This window comes from Mesoplodon bidens, assembly GCF_964165515.1.
Source record: "Mesoplodon bidens genome assembly, chromosome: 8".
Classification (NCBI taxonomy): domain Eukaryota; kingdom Metazoa; phylum Chordata; class Mammalia; order Artiodactyla; family Ziphiidae; genus Mesoplodon; species Mesoplodon bidens.
Window position 1 is genome coordinate 55,955,917 of NC_138165.1, and position 27,818 is coordinate 55,983,734.

Genomic DNA, 27,818 nt, shown 5'->3' on the forward strand with positions numbered 1-27,818 from the left:
GGGTCCCAGAAGAAGAAGATAAAAACAAAGGGACTGAGAAAATATTTGAAGAGATTATAGTTGAAAAATTCCCTAATATGGGAATGGAAATAGTTAATCAAGTCCAAGAAACACAGAGAATCCCATACAGGGTAAATCCAAGGAGAAACACGCCAAGACACATATTAATCAAACTATCAAAAATTAAATACAGGGCTTCCCTGGTGGCGCAGTGGTTGAGAGTCTGCTTGCCGATGCAGGGGACCTGGGTTCGTGCCCAGGTCCGGGAAGATACCACATGCCGCGGAGCGGCTGGGCCCGTGAGCCATGGCCGCTGAGTCTGCGCGTCTGGAGCCTGTGCTCCGTCCGCAATGGGAGAGGCCACAACAGCGAGAGGCCCGTGTACAGCAAAAAAAAAAAAAAAAAAAAAAAAAAATTCAAAGAAACCAGGTTAAAAGCAGCAAGGGAAAAACAACAAATAACATACAGGGAATCCCCAGAAGGTTAACAGCTGATCATTCAGCAGAAACTCTGCCAGCCAGAAGGGAGTGGCAAGACATATCTAAAGTGATGAAAGGGAAAAACCTACAACAAAGTTTACTCTATCCAGCAAGGATCTGATTCAAATTTGACAGAGAAATTAAAACCTTTACAGACAAGCAAAAGATAAGAGAATTCAGCACCACCAAGCCAGCTTTACACCAAATGCCAAATGAAATTTTCTGGGCAGGAAACACAAGAGAAGGAAAAGACCTACAATAACAAACCCAAAACAATTAAGAAAATGGTAATAGGAACACACATATCGATAAATACCTTAAATGTAAATGGATTAAATGCTCCAACCAAAAGACATAGACTGGCTGAATGGATACAAAAGCAAGACCCGTATATACGCTGTCTACAAGAGACCCATTTCAGACCTAGGGACACTTACAGACTGAAAGTGAGGGGATGGCAAAAGATATTCCATGCAAATGGAAATCAAAAGAAAGCTGGAGTAGCAATTCTCATATCAGACAAAATAGACTTTAAAACAAAGACTATTACAAGAGACAAAGAAGGACACGACATAATCATAAAGGGATCGATCCAAGAAGAAGATATAATTGTAAATATTTATGCACCCAACCTAGGAGCACCTCAATACATAAGGCAAATACTGACAGCCATAAAAGGGGAAATTGACAATAACACCATCATAGTAGGGGACTTTAACACCCCACTTTCACCAATGGACAGATCATCAAAATGAAAAAAGGAAACACAAGCTTTAAATGATACATTAAACAAGATGGACTTAATTGATACTTATAGGACATTCCTTCCAAAAACAAAAGTGCTCATGGAACATTCTCCAGGATAGATCATATCTTGAGGCACTAATCAAGCCTTGGTAAATTTAAGAAAATTGAAATCATATCAAGTATCTGTTCTGACCAAAACGCTATGAGACTAGATATCAATTACAGGAAAAAATGCAAACACATGGAGGCTAAACAATACACTAAATAACCAAGAGATCACTGAAGAAATCAAAGAGGGAATCAAAAAGTACCTAGAAACAAATGACAATGAAAACACGATGACCCAAAAACCTATGGGATGCAGCAAAAGCAGTTCTACGAGGGAAGTTTATAGCAATACAATCCTACCTTAAGAAACAAGAAACATCTCAAATAAACAACGTAACCTTACATCTAAAGCAATTAGAGAAAGAAGAATGAAAAAACCCCAAAGGTAGCAGAAGGAAAGGAATCATAAAGAGCATATCAGAAATAAAAAGAAATGAAGGAAATGATTGTAAAGATCAATGAAACTAAAACCTGGGTCTTTGAGAAGTAAACAAAATTGATAAACCATTAGCCAGACTCATCAAGAAAAAAAGGGAGAAGACTCAAATCAGTAGAATTAGAAATGAAAAAGCGGAAGTAACAACTGACACTGCAGAAATACAAGGGATCATGAGAGATTACTACGAGCAACTGTATGCCAATAAAATGGACAACCTGGAGAAAATGGACAAATTCTTAGAAAAGCACAACCTTGTGAGACTGAACCAGGAAGAAATAGAAAATATGAACAGACCAATCACAAGCACTGAAATTGAATTTGTGATTAAAAACCTTCCAACTAACAAAAGCCCAGGAACAGATGGCTTCACAGGCGAATTCTATCAAACCTTTAGAGAAGAGCTAACACCTATCCTTCTCAAACTCTTCCAAAATATAGCAGAGAGAGGAACACTCCCAAACTCATTCTACTAAGCCACCATCACCCTGATACCAAAACCAGACAAAGATGTCACAAAAAAAGAAAACTACAGGCCGATATCACTGATGAACATAGATGCAAAAATCCTCAACAAAATACTAGCAAATAGAATCCAACAACACATTAAGAGGATCATACACCATGATCAATTGGGATTTATCCCAGGAATGCAAGACTTCAATATACGCAATCAATGTGATAAACCATATTAACAAATTGAAGGAGAAAATCCATATGATCATCTCAATAGATGCAGAGAAAGCTTTTGACAAAATTCAACACCTATTTATGATAAAAACCCTCCAGAAAGTAGGCACAGAGGGAACTTACCTCAACATAATAAAGGCCATATATCACAGACCCACAGCCAACATTGTCCTCAATGGTGAAAAACTGAAACCATTTCCACTAAGGTCAGGAACAAGACAAGTTTGCCCACTCTCACCACTCTTATTCAACATAGTTTTGGAACTTTTAGCCACAGCAATCAGAGAAGAAAAAGAAATAACAGGAATCCAAATTGGAAAAGAAGAAGTAAAGCTGTCACTGTTCGCAGATGACAGGATACTATACATAGAGAATCCTAAAGATGCTACCAGAAAACTACTGGAGCTAATCATTGAATTTGATACCTAGGAATAAACCTACCTAAGGAGACAAAAGACCTGTATGCAGAAAATTATAAGACACTGATGAAAGAAATTAAAGATGATACAAACAGATGGAGAGATATACCATGTTCTTGGATTGGAAGAATCAACATTGTGAAAATGACTCTACTACTCAAAGCAATCTACAGATTCAGTGCGATCCCTATCAAACTACCAATGGCATTTTTCACAGAACTAGAACAAAGAATTTCACAATTTGTATGGAAACACAAAAGACCCCGAATAGCCAAAGCAATCTTGACAAAGAAAAATGGAGCTGGAGGAATCACGCTCCCTGACTTCAGACTATACTACAAAGTTACAGTAATTAAGACAGTATGGTACTGGCACAAAAGCAGAAATATAGATCAATGGAACAGGATAGAAAGCCCAGAGATAAACCCACGCACATATGGTCAACTTATCTTTGATAAAGGAGGCAAGAATATACAATGGAGAAAAGACAGCCTCTTCAATAAGTGGTGCTGGGAAAACTGGACAGCTACATGTAAAATAATGAAATTAGAACACTCTAACACCATACATAAAAATAAACTCAAAATGGATTAAAGACCTAAATGTAAGGCCAGACACTATCAAACTCTTAGAGGAAAACATAGGCAGAACACTCAATGACATAAATCACAGCAAGATCCTTTTTGACCCACCTCCTAGAGAAATGGAAATAAAAACAAAAATAAGCAAATGGGACCTAATGAAACTTAAAAGCTTTTGCACATCAAAGGAAAACATAAGAGGAAAAGACAACCCTCAGAATGGGAGAAAATATTTGCAAATGAAGAAAGTGACAAAGGATTAATCTCCAAAATTTACAAGCAACTCATGAAGCTCAATATCAAAAAAACAAACAACCCAATCCAAAAATGGCAGAATACCTAAATAGATATTTCTCCAGAGAAGATATACAGATTGCCAACAAACACATGAAAGAATGCTCAGCATCACTAATCATTAGAGAAATGCAAATCAAAACTACAATGAGATATCATCTCACACCAGTCAGAATGGCCATCATCAAAAAATCTGGAAACTATAAATGCTGGAGAGGGTGTGGAGAAAAGGGAACCCTCTTGCAGTGTTGGTGGGAATGTAAATTGATACAGCCACTATGGAGAACAGTGTGGAGTTTCCTTAAAAAGCTAAAAATAGAACTGCCATCTGACCAAGCAATCCCACTACTGGGCATATACCCTGAGAAAACCATTATTCAGAAAGAGTCATGTACCACAATGTTCATTGCATCTCTATTTACAATAACCAGGACATGGAAGCAACCTAAGTGTTCATTGACAGATGAATGGATAAAGAAAATGTGACACATATAGACAATGGAATATTACTCAGCCATAAAAAGAAATGAAATTGAGTTATTTGTAATGAGGTGGATGGACCTAGAATCTGTCATACAGAATGAAGTAAGTCAGAAAGAAAAAACAAGTACTGTATGCTAAAGCATATATGTGGAATCTGAAAACAAAACAAAAGGTCATGAAGAACCTAGGGGCAAGACGGGAATAAAGATGCAGACCTACTAGAGAATGGGCTTGAGGACAAGGGGAGGGGAAGGGTAAGTTGGGACAAAATGAGAGAGTGGTAGTGTATATATGGACATATAAACACTACCAAAGGTAAAATAGATAGCTAGTGGGAAACAGTCGCATAGCACAGGGAGATCAGCTTGGTGCTTTGTGACCAGCTGGAAGGGTGGGATAGTGAAGGTGGGAGGGAGTGAGATGCAAGAGGAAAGAGATATGGGGATATATGTATATGTGTAACTGATTCACCTTCTTATACAGCAGAAACTAACCATTGTAAAGCAATTATACGCCAATAAAAACTTTTAAAAAAAGTTGTATGCAGAAGAAATAATTATGCCACTCAATACTAGAAATACTAAAAGTACTATCAATACAAGAAAAGTAAAAATATTTATATTTTAGACCAATTCTCCATGAATTTATACACAAATTAAAAGTATTATAGTGAGAAAATTCGACAATATCAAAATCCTGAAAAACTGAGAGCATATTGAATAAGTGATGAAGTGATTGAAGTACTCTGTGTTTATGTGTATATATATAAGTGTATGTGTGTGTATTTGGGCGTTGACTTTTCAAAGTATTAAGGTAATAAATGATATCAAATGCAAACCACCAAATAGAAGTGTTAAAAAAGAAAAAAAGTAAATATTTGAATAGTTTGCTACAAATTCATTAACACATTTTTCTGACATTTCTAACTAAATTCATTAAGCACTTTCCAAAGTATGTTACTATTACTTGTCACTAGTTACTACTTATGAAGCCAGGTTTCCTTTCAATGCTCTATGTATTTTCCTTCAGTTTTTAGCCTTCAGGAAATTGAGGCACAAAGAAGACAAATAATTACTACCCTAGGTTGCACACGAGTAAGAACCATAATTAAGATTCAAATCGAGTTCTGCCTTTAATGCTCTGCTTCTTTCTACTGTGTATGCCTCATTGCCCCAACCAAATCAGGGTCTGTTGTTGTCTATTCAAAACTGAGCAATTGTCTGTTGACTCTGAATCAATAGGGTCAGACCAAATAGACAAATGTAATCAACTGTATATTAAAAAATATTTTGGTAGACTTACTTTTCAATTGCCTCAAATTGCTTTTAGTTTGCTTTTAAAATAAAACATAGAATCATTATTTAGAAAAATGCAGGAAGAGGCTTATTTTGTTTTTTCTCTTAAGCTGGAAGAGGGAGCGTAAGTAGAATTGTTAGACCGTGACTACCAGAATCTCTAACCAAGACTCAGGAATAACTGAAGAGAAATACCCTACTCATACCTTCGTATTATGGAGATTTGGGTTCCTCCTCATCTGTGAATCACAGGTGTAAATTTGTTTGTACAATATTACCATACAATCTGTCATGACTACAGACTGTTGAAAAGAGAATGATGAATGGAACTGTAGGGGTTTGGCAGATGACGTACAGAGGGTGTTGACAAAAGATGGGATAATAACTACTTCCCCTCACTTCACACCCATAGCATTATAATACAAATTTCTAAATAAGAAAAAAAAACACAAATTCTTGTCAAATGCGATATATGGCATTACAGGATGTAATATGACACTCTCTGAAACTGCATAATGTGAATTCAAAAAATTTCTGCTGAAAATTACATTGTATTGACATGCAATTTTTAAAATGTCATTATTGGAGCTTCTAGAGAGCTAGCTTATTATAGATTCATCTCTTTATAAAGAAAACATGTCATTGTTAATTTGTTTTACTTTATAAGCCTTTCTCTTCTCTACCTGGAAGAATAATGTAAAACTTTTTTTTTAAATTAATAATTCAAAAGCAAAACAGAAGTAGGAGAATCCCATGGGGACATGCTGCAGCTGGCATTGTTATTCTCAACTGTTGGTGCATCCACATATTATTGCCACTTCCCCTAGAAGAACAGGTTGTGCATGTAAGTGCTCATTGAGGAATATTACCCTGATTGATGAGAAGTAACATGAAATTAATTTTCAGATCCACCAGACACTTTACAATGCAAGGCAACCTGCAGTTTTCCAGAAAATCAATATCACTAAATGCTGTAATCATGTTTGTCATGTAGAGAATGTGCTCACAAAAAGGTGTACCATCTCCCATTTTCATGGAAACCTGAGTTTACAAATCACTTTTAAATAGAGACTGATTTTGAGACTTCTTGTGGAAAAAGACTGATTTTCCCAGGTAATTATAAACCAATGAAATAGCTTGGGAATTATGTAAAACAGCACATACAGAAAAAAATATTAATATTAAGAGTCCATACTATTTCTAAGCAAAATATAGTATGGTATTTGCATTAGTTAGGACTCTGGTCTGTAAACAAAAGAAATTCAACACAAACCAGTGGGAAAATAAATTTTCTGCCTCGATTCCAAGGACTGGATGGAATTGACTTCAGGCACAATTTGGATCCAAGTATTCACATAGAGTCACAAGAGCCTTATCTTCTTTTTCTCCAGTTCTAAACTATTCCTTATGTTGGCTTCTGAGATGGGTACTCTCTACATGGTTTTTAAATGACCCATGGCAACCTGAGGTTATAAAACTTGCAATCTTGAAAAGAAAGAAATGTTCTCTCTTTCAGTAGCCATGGAAATCACCTCAAATTGCTTCAATTGGTCTTGTTTACGTATTGACAGAGACTCCTAAATTGCCTATCAGTATACCCATTTTTTCACTTTCCCCTTAGAAACAGAGCCCTAAGTCTTTTGTTGACACATTGCTATTCAGAATGTCATCACATTTCCCATCTCCCCTTGAAGCTAGATATTGTCACGTGACTAAGTTCTGACCATTGAAATGTAAGCAGAAGTATTGTGTGGAACTTCCAGGAAGAATACTTTGAGTTTTCTTAAAGTAAAAAGGCTTCTTCTTTTGCCTTTCTGCCCTTACTCCTTCAGGCCTGCAAGGTGATGACTCAAGCACTAGTAGTCATCTTGGACCATGAAGTGACTGAAAAATGGTAGCCATTAGTTAGGATGGATGGTGGAGCAGAATGATAGAAATCTGTGTTCCTTAGGACATTATCTAGCCACCATACAATCTCTGCACTGCCCTCCTGCATACCTCTTTAATGCTAAGGAAGAATAATCATCTATCAGGTTTAAGCTGTAAAATACTTTTGTAAACATCAGTAACATGACTGTTGTGGACCAACTGTGGTCTAGGGGATGAGGCCACCTTGGGTCATATGGTCCTCCCCTGTGACAGAGGAGGCAATAGCCCATGAATAACAGCTTCACCAGCGGTGGATATACTAGTTTCAAAAGGACAAAAAAAGTCAATAATAATGTTTTATATCTATTATGTTCATTTCAGCCCAAAAGTATGTGCCAATAAATCCTACCTACTATAGAATGTAAGGAAGAGAATATATTTCCTTGTATCATCACTGTTCCTGAATTCATAACCAGTCAACGAGGTTTAGAATATTTGTGAGCAGCATATATAGGTATTCATTTCCATATGATGCTAACAGAGACAGGGAGGGGGATTTAGAGTGAGAGATTAAAAACTATAAGGTTGATTTAAAGAAAGAACATAATGACATCTACAGAGAGAAGTTATGCTTTGATAGTTAACAGATGGTTATCCTGCCCCAAGATGAGACAAGCTTTTCTACAAAAGAAGGTGCTCCAGTTCTAACTGCACTTCTAACACCATACTTCTGACTCTACAGCGTTATCATCTGGAACACAAGGAAACAAGGGAATACCATGATGGAAGCTCAACTTCTCATAGTTCTTTTTGCCCCAGTGTTTCTGTGACTATATTACTCACTTTTTTTTATAACAAAAGTCATTGCATGTTACGGAACTGTCTGTAATCATCATGTTTCCTGAACTGGAAGATAGATAGTGATGATTACAAAAGAACATTAGCAAGAGCAACAGAAACTCCATATTTCCAATATTTCACTTTTGAATGTGAAGAAAAATTTGCCAATTCATTTTCTCAATGATGTCTTTTAAAGAATAAAAAAAATTAATTTAGGTTAAGTTCGATATACCAATTTTTCTCTTATTATTATTTTGTGTGTTCTATCTAAGAAATCTTCGCCTACTCCAAGATTATGAAAATATCTTCCGATATTCTAGAAGCTTTATATTACATTTATGATCATCTCAGATTAATTTTTGTGTATAGGTATGATAGGTTGAAATTTACCTTTTTCATATAGATAGCCACTTGTTTCAGTAGTAGTTGCTTAAAAAGACTTTCCTTTCCCCATTAAGCTGATTTGGAGCCTTTGTTCAAATCAGTTGACTATATGTGTAGTCTTATATTTCTGGTTTCATTTTGCTTAATACTCTACTCTCGTGATTACTATAACTTTATAGTAACTGGAAATCAGGTACTGTAAATACTCTAACTTTGTTCGTTTTTCAATATTAGTTGATTGTTCTAGATCCTTTGCATTTCAATATAATTTTAGAATAATCTATTTCTTAAAAGTAATTAGACTAGGATAACCTATTCCCTCAAAAATAACTTGCTGGAATTTTTATAGGGGTTTCATTAATTCTATATATTCATTTAGAGAAAATTATAGCAATTTGAGTTTTCTAATCCATGAGCATGATACATCACTGCATTTTCTTGGACATTATTCACTTTCTCTCAGCAATTTTTATAGTTTTCAGTATGAAGGTCTTACACAAATTTCACTAGTTTTATTTCTAGGTATTTTATTGATACAATTGTAAAAGTTTTTCTTTAAGTTTAATGTTTTGTTATTGCTGATATATAGAAGTATAACTAAATATATACATTGACGTTGTATCCTGTGGCCTTCTCAAATTCACTTATTAATTCCAGCAGTTTATGGATTCCTTTGGATTCCCTTTAGTATAAAGAGAAACTTAAATCTCTCTTTCACCCCTGTCTCTCAGTCCACTTCCCTAGTTCTTGCTCTGCAAGACCTCACAGCACTAGATTCTTTTATTTCTTTTCAGAAATAGGCAAAGCATATACAAAGAAGCACCAATAGTACTGCAGTATGCATTACATATAGTTTTGTGTTTTGGTGGTCCCTCACTCCACCTTTCTGAGAGGATCAAATTTGTCTTGAGTATCTACAATTCATATGAAAATGTATTAAACAAAGAAAACACGTTTTCAAACTTGTTTGAAACTATATTTGTTTTCTCCAAATTTATAATATCAAAAAATGAAATAAAGCATAGTTGCAATGCTGTTTAATAATATGAATTAATAGAAAGCTCTACATATTGTGAGTATTTTAATTATGTGTATTACAATTTGGTATTATATATGTTCTGTTCTACAATCAGTTTTGGGGGTGCCGGTGATTTTCAATATTGGCTGCTCATTGGAATCACTCAACTTGCTTTAATAAAAATACTGATATGTGGGTTCCACCCCAGAGAGTCTGATTTTATTGATGTGGGATATGGACTAAGCAAAGGGATTTTTTTAAGTTCCCTAGGTGATTTTAATGTGAAGCCAATTTGAGAACTGCTGTTTTACACCTAACTAAAAAAAAGTATATATAATGTGTGTGTGTGTGTGTGTGTATATATATATATATATATATAATGTGTGTGTGTGTGTGTGTGTGTGTGTATATATATATATATATATATATATATATATATATATATTCTCCTCAAGGGAGATTTTAAATGCAGAAAAATTCTATATAGTTTATATAGTTTGTAATTTTTATAAGCAGTGTCATGGATCAAAAAGTTAAATAACTTGGAAACATAAAATTCAAGTAACCTTACTTAAGGCAATTAACCTTTCCACGTACTGTTTCCACACGCCCCAAATTGAAACCTTAGCAATTGAACTGTAACTTGTTCTTGTTAAGAAATTAGTGCAGGTCTCTTTGAAACACAAAATATGAAAAAAAGTTTAAACATAGAAAACAAAAGTACAAGGATTTAGGGGGGAAACTTAAAAACACGCTGTGTTGATATTTAGTACTGATTGTTAACCTTTTGTAGTCATGGAGAATTGCTTGGGGACAATGTTGTAATACTAAGTCAAATGGTCTATTTGACTGATCCAGATTGCCCTTTCTTATATTCTTCTATTCTAAAAATTTTAAGCAATATTCTAAAATAATGCAAGCAACACATGGCAAGGAATAAATAAAACTAATGTTACCTAGAGTAGTAGTTTCAGAGGAGTTTGTTTTAATTGACAAAATGAAATAACCATCTAAATAGTTCAGTATCAAATCCCATGTTTTCAAGACTTATTATTTAAGTTCCAGTCATCCTAACATATTGCTTGATTGAGATGTACATAATACTACATTAGAACTTCTGTAGATTTTAAACCAATTTTTAAACCTAAAGTGAGGTATAACACAGGCAAAAAGGATATATTACAAAACACAGCACTCAACACAGTGACACAAGTTAGGTTCTGAGTAATCATTAGTAGATAGGCAGGTAGGCAGGCAGGATGGAAGAGAGGCAGGGAAATATTCTCTCTCTGTCTCTTTCTCTCTCTGTCTATCTATTAATATCTATCTATATGCATATATATATTAGGCTATATATAATATACACTTATTAGTAGAACAGTGCATTTGAAGTCTATCATGAGAATTTCTACAAAATGCAAAATGTTTCTTGAGCAGGATCTGTATATAAATTCCTCCTTTGCCATTTAAGACCTTTGTAAAATTGGAGAAATCAGTTAAACCCTTTCTCATTTTTCTCATTTATTTAAATGCATGTAATAGTACTTCTTAGGGATGTTTTGAAGATTGAGTGTGATCATGTTTGTGAAAATGCTTAAGCAAGAGGTGGGCTGGATCTTCAATATATGGTCATTACTTAATTTTCATAATTAAACCTAAATCACTTTTGTTTTCATAATCTTATTTAAATCTGAATTTTATAAGATGCATTCTGAAGTAAAGAGTAGCAAGCACCACCAAATAGCTTATCTTCTTCTTTAGTTAATTTATTTTACTAATCTGAATCGTTGAACACTTCACTGTCCATCTCTAACATGGCTGAGAATAAGGAGTTGATCTAAGTATGTGAAAGAAAAATGTATCCTAAATTGTGCAATGACATTGTTACTCTTATTATTTTATGTATTTGAATTTATACCATCTTGATGCTTTTGACCCTTGGTACTCAGTGTGTGCCATAGACCAAGGATGATATTGTCACTTAGAGAACTTGTTAGAATTCCAGATCTACTCAATCACAATCTCCATTTTAGCAAAATTCCCAACTAATTAATATGTAGACACATTAAAGTTTAAGAAGTGCTGCCATAGATTATAAACAGTTGGATATTACTCTTATGAAAATTTAAAAATATATGACCTAAACTCTGCATAAATTCTTACTGCATGAATTTTGATTCTGGATCCTATGAACACAGTTAGGTTTGTTTTAAAGAACACTAAATCAGGAGTCAAAGCACACTTTTTTGATATTGGCTGTGCCATTTAAAAGTAGTGAAGGGCTTCCCTGGTGGCGCAGTGGTTGAGAGTCCGCCTGCCGATGCAGGGGACACGGGTTCGTGCCCCGGTCTGGGAAGATCCCACATGCCACAGAACGGCTGAGCCCGTGAGCCGTGGCCGCTGAGCCTGCGCGTCCGGAGCCTGTGCTCTGCAACAGAAGAGGCCACAACAGTGAGAGGCCCGTCTACCACACACAAAAAAAAAAAAAGTAGTAAAAATGCATCAAATTCTTAAACTTCTAAGAGTATCTGTTTTGTCATTTGTAAAGTGAAGGGCTAGTTAATACATCTTCTGATACTCAGTGGGATTATTTAGAGGTTCAAGTGAAATGGCACTTTAAGAATTTTCAAGGTCTGTACACATTAGACACTATTACAATCTATGAGTTTAGATCAGCTGACCACAGGTGGATTTTGAGTAAGAACTTATAAGGGAGGAAGACAAGATGACAACCAGAGTTTAATAATTTCTTTATAGCTGCTGCTTTATATCAGAAATAGAAGGTGGCTTAGGAAAGGAGTGTCCTAAAGAGAAAGGTAGTTTTGGATAATTTTGATCTTTATTTTTACTGATTGATTTGTGTTGACATTGAGTGGGTGGTCCAATCAGTTACTTTGTAATTAGCTCACAGTGAAATTTTATTCAGAACTTGCCTTCAATTTTTCCTAGGGATGCTCTCAATTAGTAACTGACTTGAGATCTGACATGTCCCCTGGATTTGGCATGGCAGTGAGGACATCGTGAGGGATGTCTTTATGGAAGTCAATGATGCAAATTCTGGTTCTTTCCATTACAGATAAAAAGACTTGTGGTCCTCATGAATTCCAGTGTAAAAACAGCAACTGTATTCCAGATCACTGGTGGTGTGATAGCCAAAATGACTGCAGTGATAATTCAGATGAAGAAAACTGTAGTAAGTAACTCTTGCTTGAGAACGTTGCAAGCTTGACAGCCTATTCAATAAGCAGGATAGCAATTTTTAATTCAGTCAAGGTATGAATTTGAACCTGTCTGTCCTGCAGCTCACATTTTTATACATATATTCACATTTGAACAAGAATATTCAGAATAAATTGACCTGAATCTCAAACGGTAGACTTATTGAAATGCTCATCCTGGGAGTTATTTTCTTACATTTATCAGAATTAGTATGAAAGTATCATGAGGTTTAATGCAACCCATTAGTATGCATGAAGGTAGCCCTTGATGCAAATTCATACAAAGAGCTGAATGATATGGAGACAGTACAAAACATATCATTCTTTAATGGATGGAATTCATTTTATTTGTCTCAAATCCTTTTACACTATAAATTCACCCAAGAGCATCTTTCAGTGAAATATCATTTATTCTCTCTGGAGTGGTGAACACCATATGTATTCAGGATGCTTTTCTCTCAAAATAGAATAAAGCTATTATCATCATCTGCCTCCTGCATTTTTATGTAATAAATTTAAAAGACATTAATTAACCAACAATTTTATTTTCTAAGAAGCATGACAGTATGTAAAATTGTGATAGTATATCTTCTAGCATTAATTTCTGAATGTATTTCTTACTGGCACTTTCTTATGCTGCTGTTAAATAAAGAGGCGATATAATCATGTTCGAAATAAGATAATAATCAAATTCCATTGATTAAATATTTATATTCTGCTACTTCCAAAAAGGATTTTATGATAACAGTAATGTCTACTCTTATGCATTGGACTTAGAGCATTCATTTCCCAAGATACAGGAGACAAAATAGGAATTGTTATATTAAAACATGGGGATATATTATATAAAAGCATACAATTAGTAGAGTCACAACCTTAATAAACCACTTGGATGTTCAGTTTGCAAAATGTCAACTAATGTTTTGAATAACTTTCAGAACTTAATCTGACTAGTGTTTGAGTATCAGGTACATTAATTATGAAATCTCTGGATCATTATGATTATGAAATACTTTGAATATAGAAAGTATTACTATTATTACTCCCTCTTCACATAGATATCTCCCAACTGGTTGTACTCTTTAGAAAGGTAAAAAGTATTGCAGAGAGTCATTAGAGTGTTCTAGATTCCTTTAATCAGTAATTTAAAAAACAATTTTTATATAGCATGTTTTCAGATTCTGTCCAGTGATTTAAATAAAAATCTAATGGGGTGATAGTGGTAAGAATAGAGGAGAAATATAAAAAAGAAAGAATTATTATATACTTTTAATTTATTTTATTTGTATTTCAGAGCTTAAATACCCAGATAACTACTTAGCTTAGTTTTGGATACATTTAGTGTTAGTTATCAATAATATACCTGAGAGGAAATGCCTGTGACTGAAGGATATTGAAAACAAGAGAGGGTAGGTGGGAAGGCAACACAGGAGACTCACATCTTGGAAGACCCTTTATTCAAGTGGTAATTTAAATTGTGTGAGAAGTTAGGTTACTGCTTTAATGAGAAATGAAGAAGAATGAAGGGTTGAGAAAGCTCACTTCTGAGTCTCCTGGGGTTTCTTAAGTGGCTGAATATCATTTTGCTGACATCTCCTAAAAGTCATCTTCTGACGCAAGAAAGCAAGGAGAAGGAACATTGCCTCTCACTTGTCACCGTGGAAACTTAGTGATAAATCATTGTAGCCACAGAGCCCTTAAGAAAAAGCAAGGGAATTGACTGCAGTATCAAGCACTGCAGTATAAAATACCCAATTATGTGTGTATCTCTTTTAGTTCCTACTCACTCTGAGCTTGTGTCTAAGACAAGTAATACTGATGAATTTGCAGAGGAGAGATGACAGTGAACAGGAATGAAGCATATTATAGTTGTGACATGGAAGAATAGAAGGCATACACGGGATAAGTATCAGAGTGGGTAACATGTTAAACATGTAAGAATATGTAAGAGAAAGGATCATGGACTCTACATCATTGAGTGGTGTTTGAAGATACCATCTTGACTAGGCCAGAAAAATGGGAAGATTTAAGCACTGAAAATGCCAGTTCTACATAGACAGAAGCTGAGTCTCTGAAGAATGAGAAGAAAAAATACAGTACATCTATAGGGAACACTGAGAGACTAGTCCTGTAGAAGTCAGCCTTAGAAAAAATAATGTTGCTGTATTAAAGTGCTTTCAAGATATTTCCAATATCTTATTATCAATTGAAATTATTATAATAATATGTATATAATTACAACAGAACTATTAAAATTATATACACATAATTATATTGTAATTATGACTATATTATATACATCACATAATTTTATATATATAATTATAATATATATAGATGACAAAAATATACCCAAAAAGGCAGTGGTATAATGTTACTATGTTTTCTAAATATTATTAGTCAACGATACGCATTTTAGTGTACATTTTATCATTTATTGTTAGCTCTTATTAAGTAGTGAAACATACCAGAGACAGTAAATTGGCCTTATACAATAGCAACATGCATTTTTTTTTACAGGCCTGCATACTATCACACAACATTCACTTGCATTCCATTGCCTCACTTATTTCTTTATCACATTTATCTGAGTTCCTACTTAAATATCTGGAGATAGTCCAAGGAGTAGGGCTATGTACCATGGTCTAACACAGTGCCTGACACATATTTATAATATTAGCAATATATTTTAAAATTTGCTTTTGGACTTCTTTGTTTATGAATCATATATAATGAATTAACGTTTTAAATTGTATTGGAAACATTCTGGCCATAGATATGGGAAGAGCTGGAATAGCAGTGGAGCAATTAACTGTTAGCTATGTTTTAGTTTAATATGCTTTCTAATATTTTATATCTACATGAGATAATTAGTCCGTTGTCATTTCATCATCTGATGATGATCATTTCCCTTGTTAAGTGTTCAGCAGGGACACTGCTTCAGCAATGATTTCTGCTCTTAAAAATAAGAAAATTTCATTGTTATTGGAGTAATTTTGTAATCTGATCAAAGGTTTGGAAATATTTGAGAAATCTTGACATCTCTACTATTTTCATCAGCAACAAATATATATATAGCATGTATGCCTTCTAAGTGATGTACAAAATAAAATTATTTCATATCTTTACATTATTAAGTAACTAGCATCCAATAGATTTTAAAGTATCAAATAATTTGATCAACTAGATCAAGGTTTATGTAGAAAGACAAGCTGCATCTGCCTTATTTGAATTTCTAGTACTTTTGCACTGAATTTATATGAAAAGATGTTTTGTATAGCATGTCAGTTATACTAATTGTATTCTAAAAATTCTCCTCAGATGCTCACACCCACATTGATATAACATTTGAACTTATCACCGAGGGTTTATGATAATATACTCAGTGGAGAAATTGGAGTCTGGAAGCTTTTCTGCCATGCCACTAACTCTGTGGCTTTGAGAGTTCCTTTTATTTTCTGAATATAGCTTCTTAGGTTTTGTGCAAGATGGCTCTCATAGTTCGTTTCAATTCTGAGGCAGTATGTTTGTGCCTTCACTAGTATCAAAGGAAGTGACCAATTTATATTATGCCTTTATTTTTATTTTTATTTTTTTGCGGTATGCGGGCCTCTCACTGTTGTGGCCACTCCCGTTGCAGAGCACAGGCTCCGGACGCACAGGCTCAGCGGCCATGGCTCACGGGCCCAGCCGCTCCGCGGCATGTGGGATCTTCCCAGACTGGGGCACGAACCCGTATCCCCTGCATCGGCAGGCGGACTCTCAACCACTGCGCCACCAGGGAAGCCCCTATGCCTTTATTTTTTATCCTTATTATAGAATCAGCCTTCTGAAACATGCCCTGTAAAGGCTTCTTGGCTGTTAATCTAGCATATTTAAATGAGATTTATGGAAAACCTGGTTAATCGTTCATGTATGGGATTCCCTATCTATTTTAGATCTGAGGAATAGGTAATACCAGACCAAGTTAGTGTGGGAAAAACATTTTAGAAATACTAGGGAAAATGTCACATTTAAATTTTCTTTCCAAATGGGTTAGATTTCAGGTATAGTCATATTTTTGTTCTTTTTCACAAGAAAAGTGCCAACTATCACACCAAGTTCTAAAAATTGGTCTTTTACTTTATCCTGAAAAGATCAAAGGCAAGATAAACAATTAGAGAATACAATCACTTAGGATCTTCTCTCATAACAAAATTACATTTTCCTCAAGAGAGAATTTCTTCTTGAGATAACTAGTAGCAAAAAATTCTAAGGCATATAGATGAGAGTGAGAAGCAGATTAGCTTCCCCATTCCTTGATGACATTTGTGTATATATAAATAATTCAGGATTATTATTCAGAAGTAGATTTGCTGGCATTTTTTAAAAACATGGTAGAAGCATACAGAATTTCCATTTGTATTGAAAAATGCTTTTCCAAGCAAGTCTTTCAGTTCCTTTGCACCCATATTGGAACGGAATAATTAACAATAGTAAGACAAGTCTCTATAGATCAAATGTTCTGTGGAACTATTGGGCAAATGCCTTGAACTACTGGCTATACAACTTTTTTATAACCCTGCATCAACAACATCCAGCCCTCCCCATAGCAGTGTGTAAAACCCTGTGAAATTATTACTGCTTAGCATATGATAAACATACTTGCTTTTAATTAGAATAAAGGCAAATTAGAATATTAAAGGAAGAATTATCCTGTTTGGATACCCTCATGTCCATGAAATAAAATGATTCTACTGCTGTTTTAAAACATCTAAATATACTATGTTTTAGCTATACTCTCTCTTTATTATTTAATGAAAATATTTTAATGTTATTTACCATCGTTTGATGAATTGAGCATTGATTAATTAATTTATTTATTTTACTATAATTTCTTTTCCCTGAGAATAAAACTGCATGTGTCTGCAAATAGACGGAGGGTGAAACAGCTTCAGTATGGATGGATAAAAAGAGAAAAAGGGTTTTCTTTTATTATTATTGTAAAATGAAATAGACATTGCTAGACATGTGCCTTGGACAATTAACTTGACTTTTCAGGGCTTTAATGTCAATTCCTGAAATAGGTGAGCACTTATTACTTCTTCAGTGGTATAGGAGGCAATGATATGGCCTAGCAGTAAAAGTATAGGCCCTGGTATCAGGTTGTCTAGGTTCAAGTTCAGTACTAGCTCTTTTGCCTGCTGGGTGATTTGGAGTAAATTTCTTATCCTCTCTGTGCCTCAATTTACTCATCTAAAAAAGGATCCAACAATAGCACCTACCTTACAGAGTTGTAAATATTAATTTACGAGCTAATTCAAGTACTTGGCATTAACTTCAGCTAGTGCCTAACAAAAAACAAGAAATCAGTAGCTGGTAATTTTTATTATTGTTATAATTAGTAATATTAGTATTAATAAAGTTGTTTTTAAAATTAAAATGTAATATGTGTAAATATAGTGCAAAGTCAAAAAGAGAAACTGTCCTTGTCATGCTGTCTAAACAAAGGAGTATTGAAAAATGAGGGGGCGTCCCCCCTTATCATGCTACTGGTAAGCATCTTATCTTATTCATAGTCTGAAGTTCACATTTTAAAATAAAGTCCCAGAGCAGAACAAAAAGCTCTGATACATATTCCACTTTTCACAGCTCTTCCAGTGTTCTCAGAAGGGATCTTTATATAGAAATGTAGGAGCCCTCATGATAACAAACATTCAAGATGTTACCCTATAGCTAGAAACCTAGTGATTGTGTAGAGCAATATTCAAATACAGGCTGAATTATGCACAATCTTTATGTAGAAAATTATGCTTCATATGAATATTCCTTAAATTTAATTTCTGTTACCTATTTCTCTTTCATCTGAACAAGAGTATTATTGTGTGTGAGACAGCTGTAAATACAGTTAATGACTGGGGGAAAACAAGGGGTTCTCTCATCATACCAGATATCAGTTCTCTTTGGAGAAACAAAACCAAACAATAGATGATGCCCAGCAGTCGTATTGATTACTTGCAGGAACAAACTTCTGCAGTCCTACTTCATTGTCCAGATGAAACATATTCCACATAGGAATGAAGCCAAATAGCAAGTCACAATATTTGACTTATGTCCTATGTGGAATATAGTGAAGCATAATTAAATTAAATTGGGAAATTATCTAAAATGGCAGGTAATTATGTAGGGCATAAGCAAACAATTGCATAAATAAAGAGGCAATTTTCAAAAAGGAGTCTCCTCTTGCCTCTTCAATCCTTACCCACCCAGTCCTGTCCAGTAATACCCCCATGTATAATTTAGTTCTAGGAACTCTGGATTTTCTGGGGACAAAATTGAAGAATTAGAAAGTCATTAGAATACATAATAAAAAGTCAAGAACCAAATTCTAGAATTTTCAGTAAATAAACAGCCCTGGGTACCACAAGGAGTAACAAAATGTCTTACTTGCTTTAAGTAAATACATAAAATGACTTAGAATTTCAACTGGAAAAGATTGTTGTTTTGTTTTAATGTGTAGATTTTTATGCCTTTTAATTTACTTTGCTGCTGCATTTTTATTAAGCAGTAGGCTATTTATCTTTTGTCTTTTTTTCAATTTGTTTCTATAATGCCACTTTCTATTCATGACTTTAAAAATAAATTTGAAAAATCATTATATTATGTACCATAGATCCTTCATGAAACATTTTTTCTAAACAATTTATTGGTTCTGCTTGGCTAACCTTTATTTTCTTAATGCTACCTCATGTTGTATGTCATATAAATTTTAGAATGAAGTTGCATATAATGGAATAACCCTGTGCTATTTTTCTGTCCCCAGAGCCACAAACCTGTACAGTGAAAGATTTTCTCTGTGCCAATGGAGACTGTGTTTCTTCAAGGTTTTGGTGTGATGGAGATTTTGATTGTGCAGATGGCTCTGATGAGGTAGGCATCTTTGCAAAATCAAACAAAAAATAAAGCAGTTCCTTAAAATCACATTCATAATTATTATTATTATTTAATTCAAGGAGTGTGACAAGGACAGCTCTGAATGCATTTTGCTCCTGACACACTGAGATAAGTATTATATCTAAGTGCCATGCTACACACATGGCTCTTGTGCTACTATTGACAGTTAATTTTATAGTCTCTTTTACCTCAAGTGGTGAATGGCTGGGTTGGGAATAAGATGTTTGGAAACCCTATTCCCTATAGCTGATGCCCTTGCCATCTGTGAATTTGTTCATAAATTTTCTGCAGTATTTATAGTCAGGACTAATATTTTTATGCATTTTAAACAGTTTCTTCTCCCCAGTCTCTTTCTTCAGTACATATAGTCTTATATACTTAGATATGGGTCATCAATTTTTATGAAACCGCAGGTTTAGCTTTGCTTAGATGATGAATCACAATCCATTTATAATAAGCTCTACATACACACAGTTAAGTGAAAAAGTTTAGAATTTCTCTGGATAATTCTGTAATCTTAGATTGTGCTAACATTTATAAAACTTCACGCAGTTCATTACTTATGCATCTGTGTATTCGTGTTACAGATATTAATCACTCCATGATGCTTTATAAATAATACATGACACACAGTAATAATCACTGCGATTACTATGAGAAAATAGTGATTTTCTCTGTTAATGATTTCTCGTGTTACTATCAGGAACATAGCACTTGTGTAATCAAGTCCAGTCAGAGATGAAGGAAAAATGAGGTCTCTGGAGCTCAGTGGCCACCATGGCTCCTCCCGGTACACAGTGACTCCCTAGACCTCCCTAGACCATATTGACTCGAATATGTACCTACCCTCACGAAGGGCCTCCCACTGACTGTAGGCTTGGCAAAAGAGAATCCTCCTGCTGCTCTAGAGGTTTCTGTGTTTCAGGTTCAGCTTCCTTAAGTATACACTGATTACCCGTCTCTTTGGGAGACACTGCAGGTCTCTATTGATGATAGAGCCCACATTAACTAGATCTTTCCCAGCCTTCAGGTATTCTTACCAAGTTTGGACAATTCTTCTCCATTCTCTATCTTGGAAAAGTTCCCCTAATAACATAAAAGAGTCTAGATTTTGGAAACCAATGCACTTAATTTCTCACCTGAAGTCCAGAAAACTTAAACCTTTAGGCTGCAAAGGTCACTTAGGAGAAGATGAAAAATACTATTTCTATTTATGGGGCTATTCACAAAACAAGTCAAAATGAAATTTTTAAAAATGCACAGGGAAGTTCAAGTCTTACATTGCTCAGCTACATATTTCCTTAGTATCTATTTACTCAAAAATTATATTAAATGTTTCCCATTGAGGAAAATATATTTCACATAAATTCATCCATATCATTAAAATGTTTTGTTTTTGTTTTCTTTAAAATAATGTGTTCCATCAGCACCGTGTAATTGTGAAACATCAAGAGGTGGGGATATATTGCTTAAGGCTTGTGATTTTGTCTTGCATGTTGTTCACTAGATGTCCAACATACGTAAACAGAATCAAACACTTCTTTTTCAAAATCTTAATCACGTGAAAATAGAAATCCTTATCCATGCCGTTTCTCTCTTGCCGTAAGTTCATGGACATAGTTCTCTGATGGCTGAATATATCTCCATTATCTGGACATTTTTATGATAATGTCCCTAGGGAATTAAATTAACTCTCTGAAAGGTGGTCTTTCTCTACATTTACAGACATTTGGTATAGTCTATGTGTAAGGAAGTGGCTAACACTATGGGCAGCTGATTTCTATTTCCTTTCTAAAATCTAGCATGATAGGTTTCATTGACAAGAAAAGCAAACAAACAAACAAATAAAAAGGTGAGCTGAACAAATGGCTAGAAAGCATAATTACGTACAGGATATTCTCATATTGGGAACAAAAGAAAATTGTGAGGATTAATTTTGTATGAATGTTAACTGAATTAGTTTGTTAATTTCCAGCCAAAACAAACAAAAAAAAGAAACCAAAAACTTTGATCAATGTAATTGTGTATCAAGTTAGTGGCAAACACAGAGAAGAACTTTTTAAAGTGCCTTTAAAATATAATATATGGCCTCTGCATCCAGTATAATATACTGTAAGGACAAAAAGAAATGTAAAAGAATCTTAAACTGTATTCGTAGATGTGTTGTTAAATAATAACATTGGTTTTGCTAATTTGAATTTCATATATCAATATCTTAAGAGTAGGATAGTTCAAATGTTAAATTTTTAAAATATTATTAACACTCAAAATTTTTAAGTAAAATAAAGGAGATACAAATCTAAAAACAATGAAAGTAAATAAAAGTCCTGTAATTAAATTCAAAAGTATCAGTTTGAGATTTGATTTTTCTCTTTTTAACAATATATATTCTAAGCTCTGCCACTGAAAAATCCTAAAACCAATGACATCCCAGCCTTAAAGACTATCTCTAACATTCACGTCATGACCTCTAAATACATTTTCCAATCAACAGAATCAAAACCCCTTTAAGAAATGTTTAATTCTAGGTCTGAGAAAGGAAATTGACAAAATGAGCCACTAACATCTTGTCAAGCCAGAAAACAAGGCTATTGGGATAGTGTCCAGAGTACATAGGAGCAAAATTGCAGGGCTTTCCACTGACAAAAATGACAATTTGAGCATCAGAAAGAAAAAACAAATGACTGTAATGTATTGAAATACAATAAATGTACAAAAATACATGAGTTCATAATAATACTTAAACAAATAAAAAGCTCAATTGTTACTTTGGAGGTTCCTAAGGTATCAACATTCTTAGGATTCACTCAGCCAAAATCAGAATGTGGGACATTCTATAGAGCAAATGACCTGGTTCCTTCAAGTAGTAAATGGCATTAAAAAAAAAGTAGGGGAATGGAAAATAGTTACACATTAAAAGAAACTCAAATCAAACTCAGTGTATAGACATCTTTTACATCCTTCTTTTACCAAACCGTATTTTTATATAGTTAAGAAAATAAGAAAAATTTTAATGTGGATTGGGAATAACTTTAAGAAATTTTTGTTAATTCCATGATACTGTTAATTTTCTGAAGCTATCATTGTTATGTTAAAGTTCAGAATATAAATAAATTGGGGGAGAGGATTATGAAATATGAATAGCCAAGTGTGGATAATTGTTAAATATGCATATGAGCACGTGGGTCTTATTATTCTATTCTCTCTATTTTTCTGTATGTTTTTAAATGTCTAAGATAATTAAATACCCCACAGATATAAACACAGACACACTGCATCAACTATACTGTAATCTGTTATAAATCAAAATCTTCTGATGATAGAAAAAGTGTCTATAAGTATTACCTTCTGTGTTATTGTCAACACAAATAGACCAGTGTTGTTGGTTACTGAACTCTTTTACTTGAATTAGCCTTATTGCTGAGATAAACATTAATTAATTCTATAAATATATACTGAGCAGTTATAATCAACGCATGTATTAGACACTTGATTCATAGACAGACATGATCCCTATCCTAGTGGACCTGAATTACATAAAATGTTCATTTATATTCCTGATTTTCTACATTTGCTACTTCATTCATTCAACTATTTATTCAGCAGTTTTTATTGAATGCTTACTTATTGAATGTGTCCCAGGCATAGTACTGGGCATGGAAGAGGAAGGTGATGAACAAAATATGTGAAATTACTTTCTCGTGACCAGTGCATGGGCTATTTCTCCAACGTCCTGCACCATTACATAACTTACCCCTCAGATACAGCACATTTCTAATTCTCCTTACACATGAAAAATCTTTTCTTAGTTCCATTTCTGTTTAAACTTCTGTGAAGCCTTTTGTTAAACCTTTAAGAATTCATATGTTTAAAGCATATTCATTTATCTTGACAGTATATTTTATTGCAATTGTTGGTTTAGGTGCTGGTCTTCTATTAGAATTTATCAAATACGGGGAGTAATCTTAGTTTTCTTTGCATTATTATTTAAGAAACTCTAGTAAATGGTAAATTTTCAGTACTTGGGAGAAGAAGGGAAGAAAAAAAGAAGAAAAGAAAATCAGTTATATAGCAGGCAGTCTAAACTGCCATCAGCAAAGAGAAAACTATAGGAATTTAGAAAATAAACTCTTCTTTCTTACATGGGATGAAACTGGGAAGAAGCAGGGAGTAATAGTTTGATATGCTTCATTCACTGGGAGTTTCACAAGCTGTGAGAGTGCTGCACCTTTTGTGAAAGGAGCAGACAAATAGATTTTGGCTACAGTAGAAATTGCTAAACAGCAGAAAAACATCATCCCAGCAAGATATTTCACTGGAGCATCCCATTTCAATCAGAGCGGTCAGACTCAAGGAAAGTAAATTTCTAGTGGATCCCTTTCATTGATCTCACAAAAAGAACTGAAAGGCCCCCAAAGGTATCACTACTATCTTATTTGACTTCCAAATAAAATCTGTGTTCAAGCTAGCAGAAAATGCCAATTGTGACAATTCATTTCACAGTTCCACAGGAACAAATGTCAGGAGAGTGGAAAAAGAATATGAACAGCAACCAAACTGTAAAAGAATAGGTACAGAGGGAACAAAAATGGGAATAAGAGGAAAGAAAGAACATTAGGGGAAGTTTTGCCAAGGCAAGTCAGAATTGCCTTAGGATTCTTAGTTGTTTCACATTCATCCTTCCACTCCACTCCCAAGGAACCAGCTGTACTTGCTTAGAAATATTTTTTAGCCCTTTTATTTCCCCACAATCTTCATTGTCACTTATATTTATTAAAATTACATTACCCTATAACTGTCTATTGGAGAATGAGCCACTCAGAGCAATTTAATTAGTTGATAAAGCCATGGGATTTATGTTCTTTTTACATTTCTCTGTTTTATTATGACTAAGAGACAAATGAAAGTGGAAAAGGATTATAATGTTATATAGTCACAAGCTTAAATGTGACCATCTGAGTTTCTTGTATGTGTCTTTTTGGGTTTGAAGACATTTGTCTAAAAAATTAATTTTAATTATGTCTGTGTTGTTTTTGACAGAGAAATTGTGAAACAAGTTGTTCCAAAGATCAGTTCCAGTGTTCCAATGGTCAGTGTATATCAGCAAAATGGAAATGCGATGGCCATGAAGACTGTAAATATGGAGAAGATGAGAAAAACTGTGAGCCAGGTAAAATTCTTGAGGCCATATTTCATTTAACTAATATTTTAACTTGGTTAGAATTTAAATTTAAGCAATGATATGCACAAAACAGTGGCAAATAATGCACATATTTACTGTTTTTAAGAAATAATCTGAAATATCTGTAGATAAATTAATTGGTATGCCCTTCATATGTTTTGAAAGTGTTTTGGCAGGTAAGATTGTTATTATTTCAAGATCCAAGCATTACTCCCCAAAATTTGGTTTTCTGGTCTCTATATTTTTCTACACCATTTGGAGTTGTTTTTCCAAGACAGCAACATGAAATATGTTGAAACTGTAAGTATGATAGAAGTCAGGTTTCAATTCTGGACATTAAGGTTATAAAACAGAATATAGTAGTTTCAATGTGATACCAACTGAGAAAAAGGATGTCTATTATTTCTATTTATGTCATGGTCCAAAATAAAAATAAAATTAAGAAGCAAAACCAGAGCATAGGAAGAAAAGCCCAATTTATACATTTCTATTCCTTAAACATGACTTTAAATATACTCATTAAATTAACTTTTATACTTAGGAATTTTAATAACAATATTCTACAGGAAAAAAAATACTAGGGAAAAATCAGTTTTTAATCTATGTATATGGTTATAAGCACCTTCATGGTTAAATTACTTAGAGAGACTAGGTCAGAATTGCAGATACCTGGCACACACATTACCATTGTCCCAGTACCGTGCCCATGGTCCATGTTGCTAACTGATCACATCTTTTTTCTTACTGAATCCATACATATTCCCAGACTCCTTATTAATACATATCCCTAGGCAAACACTGCCAATTAAAAGAAATTAAATCCCAAGGGAAAAGCTTTTTAGCATTCCTGGACTAAGTAATTTAGACCACAAAGTCATTATGTAAGTGCATTTGGCTACCTATTAGTCTAATATAAGGCCAAGAACCGCAGAGGTTTGAATGCAAACTTAGCAAACTCAAACACATAGACAAAGAAAGGTCTCATCATTATTATGTCCATTAATTAAATTGGGTATTGGTAGTAACTTATTTATCCACATTTAAAAATTTTTTTCCATACATTAAGAAATACTTCAAATTCTACAGACTCTGCTAATCATACATATATTCATATTTAAAACCCCAAACCAAAAAAAAAACTTCTTAAAACTTATGTAAATATGACATTTATATCAAAACAGCCAAATAGATATCATAGGGTCTATGAGACCATGCCAAGATTTCCACTTTTAGCTTTATACAATGCACATATGAATTAACATTCCCAAAGGTCACTAAATCCTATTACAGTTTTTAAAATAATTTGAGGCTTTTGTCTTTTAAATAAATTGAAAATTGTAAAAAAAAATACATTTAACTCTGCACAAATCAGAAAGATGGAAGTTATAGAGGGTTTTTTTCTTTCCCTTTCTTTCTTTAGTCTAGTGAGTTGAATACTTATTGAACAGGCTATTACATCATGAGGTGTATTTAATACAATGCAATAATATTGTAAAGCACATCTTAAGTCAATATTTAATATCAGATGTTGAATATAGCTCAAATAATCTAAACTATTTTCATTACTATGTATAATTTTTATATGCTTTTATCTATCAACCATTCATTCTGTTCACTAAATCTAAATTTCAACTTTATATTCAGCTTCTCCTACTTGCTCATCAAGTGAATATATATGTGCCAGTGGAGGATGTATTTCAGCATCTTTGAAATGTAATGGAGAATATGATTGTGCTGATGGTTCAGATGAGGTAAAATCTATCTTTTGGTTAAAATCTCTGAATTACATGAATTAGGTTTGAGAAAGCAAATATAGTAAAAACAAAGAGACAGAATCTTGATTCTTAGCACTGTCTAAAATGTCAAGACAAGAACATTGAATACAGTAATTTCAGCAAATACCTGAATCTTCGTGCTGTCCATAGACTAAACCCTATTGTCATTTGCAGAGGTGATATTCATTAAATAAAAATAAAAGAAAGCCCACAGTATAATCAATCTCCAGTATTGTCAGCTGCATGTTTATCTTGCTTGTGACGATAGCATTATCATTAATGAAAACTGCAGTGGCCGTTTGTATTTGAACAGATGGACTGTGTGACTGAGTGTAAGGAAGATCAGTTTCGATGCAGAAATAAAGCCCACTGTATTCCAATTAGATGGCTTTGTGATGGAATTCATGACTGTGTGGACGGCAGTGATGAAGAGAACTGTGACAGAGGTAAGGTACTTTGTGTGTGTGTGTGTGTGTTTGTGTGTGTGTGTGTGCGTGCACGCGCCCGCGCGCACGCCTACAAATAAGAGAATGGCAGTTAAGATGCTATGCAGAATATTTACATAGTGTGCTAGAGGCAGAGGATAAGATCACTAAATGATTCTCCTTTTCTAGTTTCATTACATAATAGCCTATTCTAAATAAGCAAAATCTGGCTCATTTTCAGACAAGAGTATAAATTCATCTTCATATAACAAAGACAACCAAAATGCAAGTGTTTTTTGGGTGCCTATCATGAGCATGTCTTTGGACTAGATGTTGGGTCAGGGATGGGGATATGAGAAGAATCCAGGGAACATAGCCACTATAGCCATTCCTGCCAAAGTATTTTCTAGGCACGTTTCTCTTCCACATTGCTTGCCTTGTTTCTGAAAGACTAGAAACAGCATATGGTATACTATACCACACCTACTAATATGCTAGATCATGTATAGGTTATAGGTTGTGCCCCAAATTTCTTTCTTGCCATATAGTTGAGAAAATGACTTACATTATTTGTCAGTCTGAAAGAAACTTTCTGTTTTATAGCATCATTTTTTTCCAGCTATGTGAAAATCCTGACAGATA

The 27,818-nt window shown here is 34.0% G+C and overlaps 1 protein-coding gene across 1 annotated transcript in view; it reads left to right on the forward strand.

The window, feature by feature from the left end:
- The window catches only part of LRP1B (LDL receptor related protein 1B), a gene marked incomplete at its 3' end in the record, with an annotated part of 2,330,707 nt that overhangs the window by 2,157,899 nt on the left and 144,990 nt on the right, over positions 1-27,818 (forward strand). Inside the window, exons 88-92 of the mRNA XM_081243013.1 lie at positions 12,720-12,836; positions 19,664-19,770; positions 24,835-24,964; positions 26,621-26,727; positions 27,065-27,197. Coding sequence (XP_081099139.1) covers positions 12,720-12,836; positions 19,664-19,770; positions 24,835-24,964; positions 26,621-26,727; positions 27,065-27,197 — 594 coding nt within the window. The remainder of the gene's footprint in view (positions 1-12,719; positions 12,837-19,663; positions 19,771-24,834; positions 24,965-26,620; positions 26,728-27,064; positions 27,198-27,818) is intronic.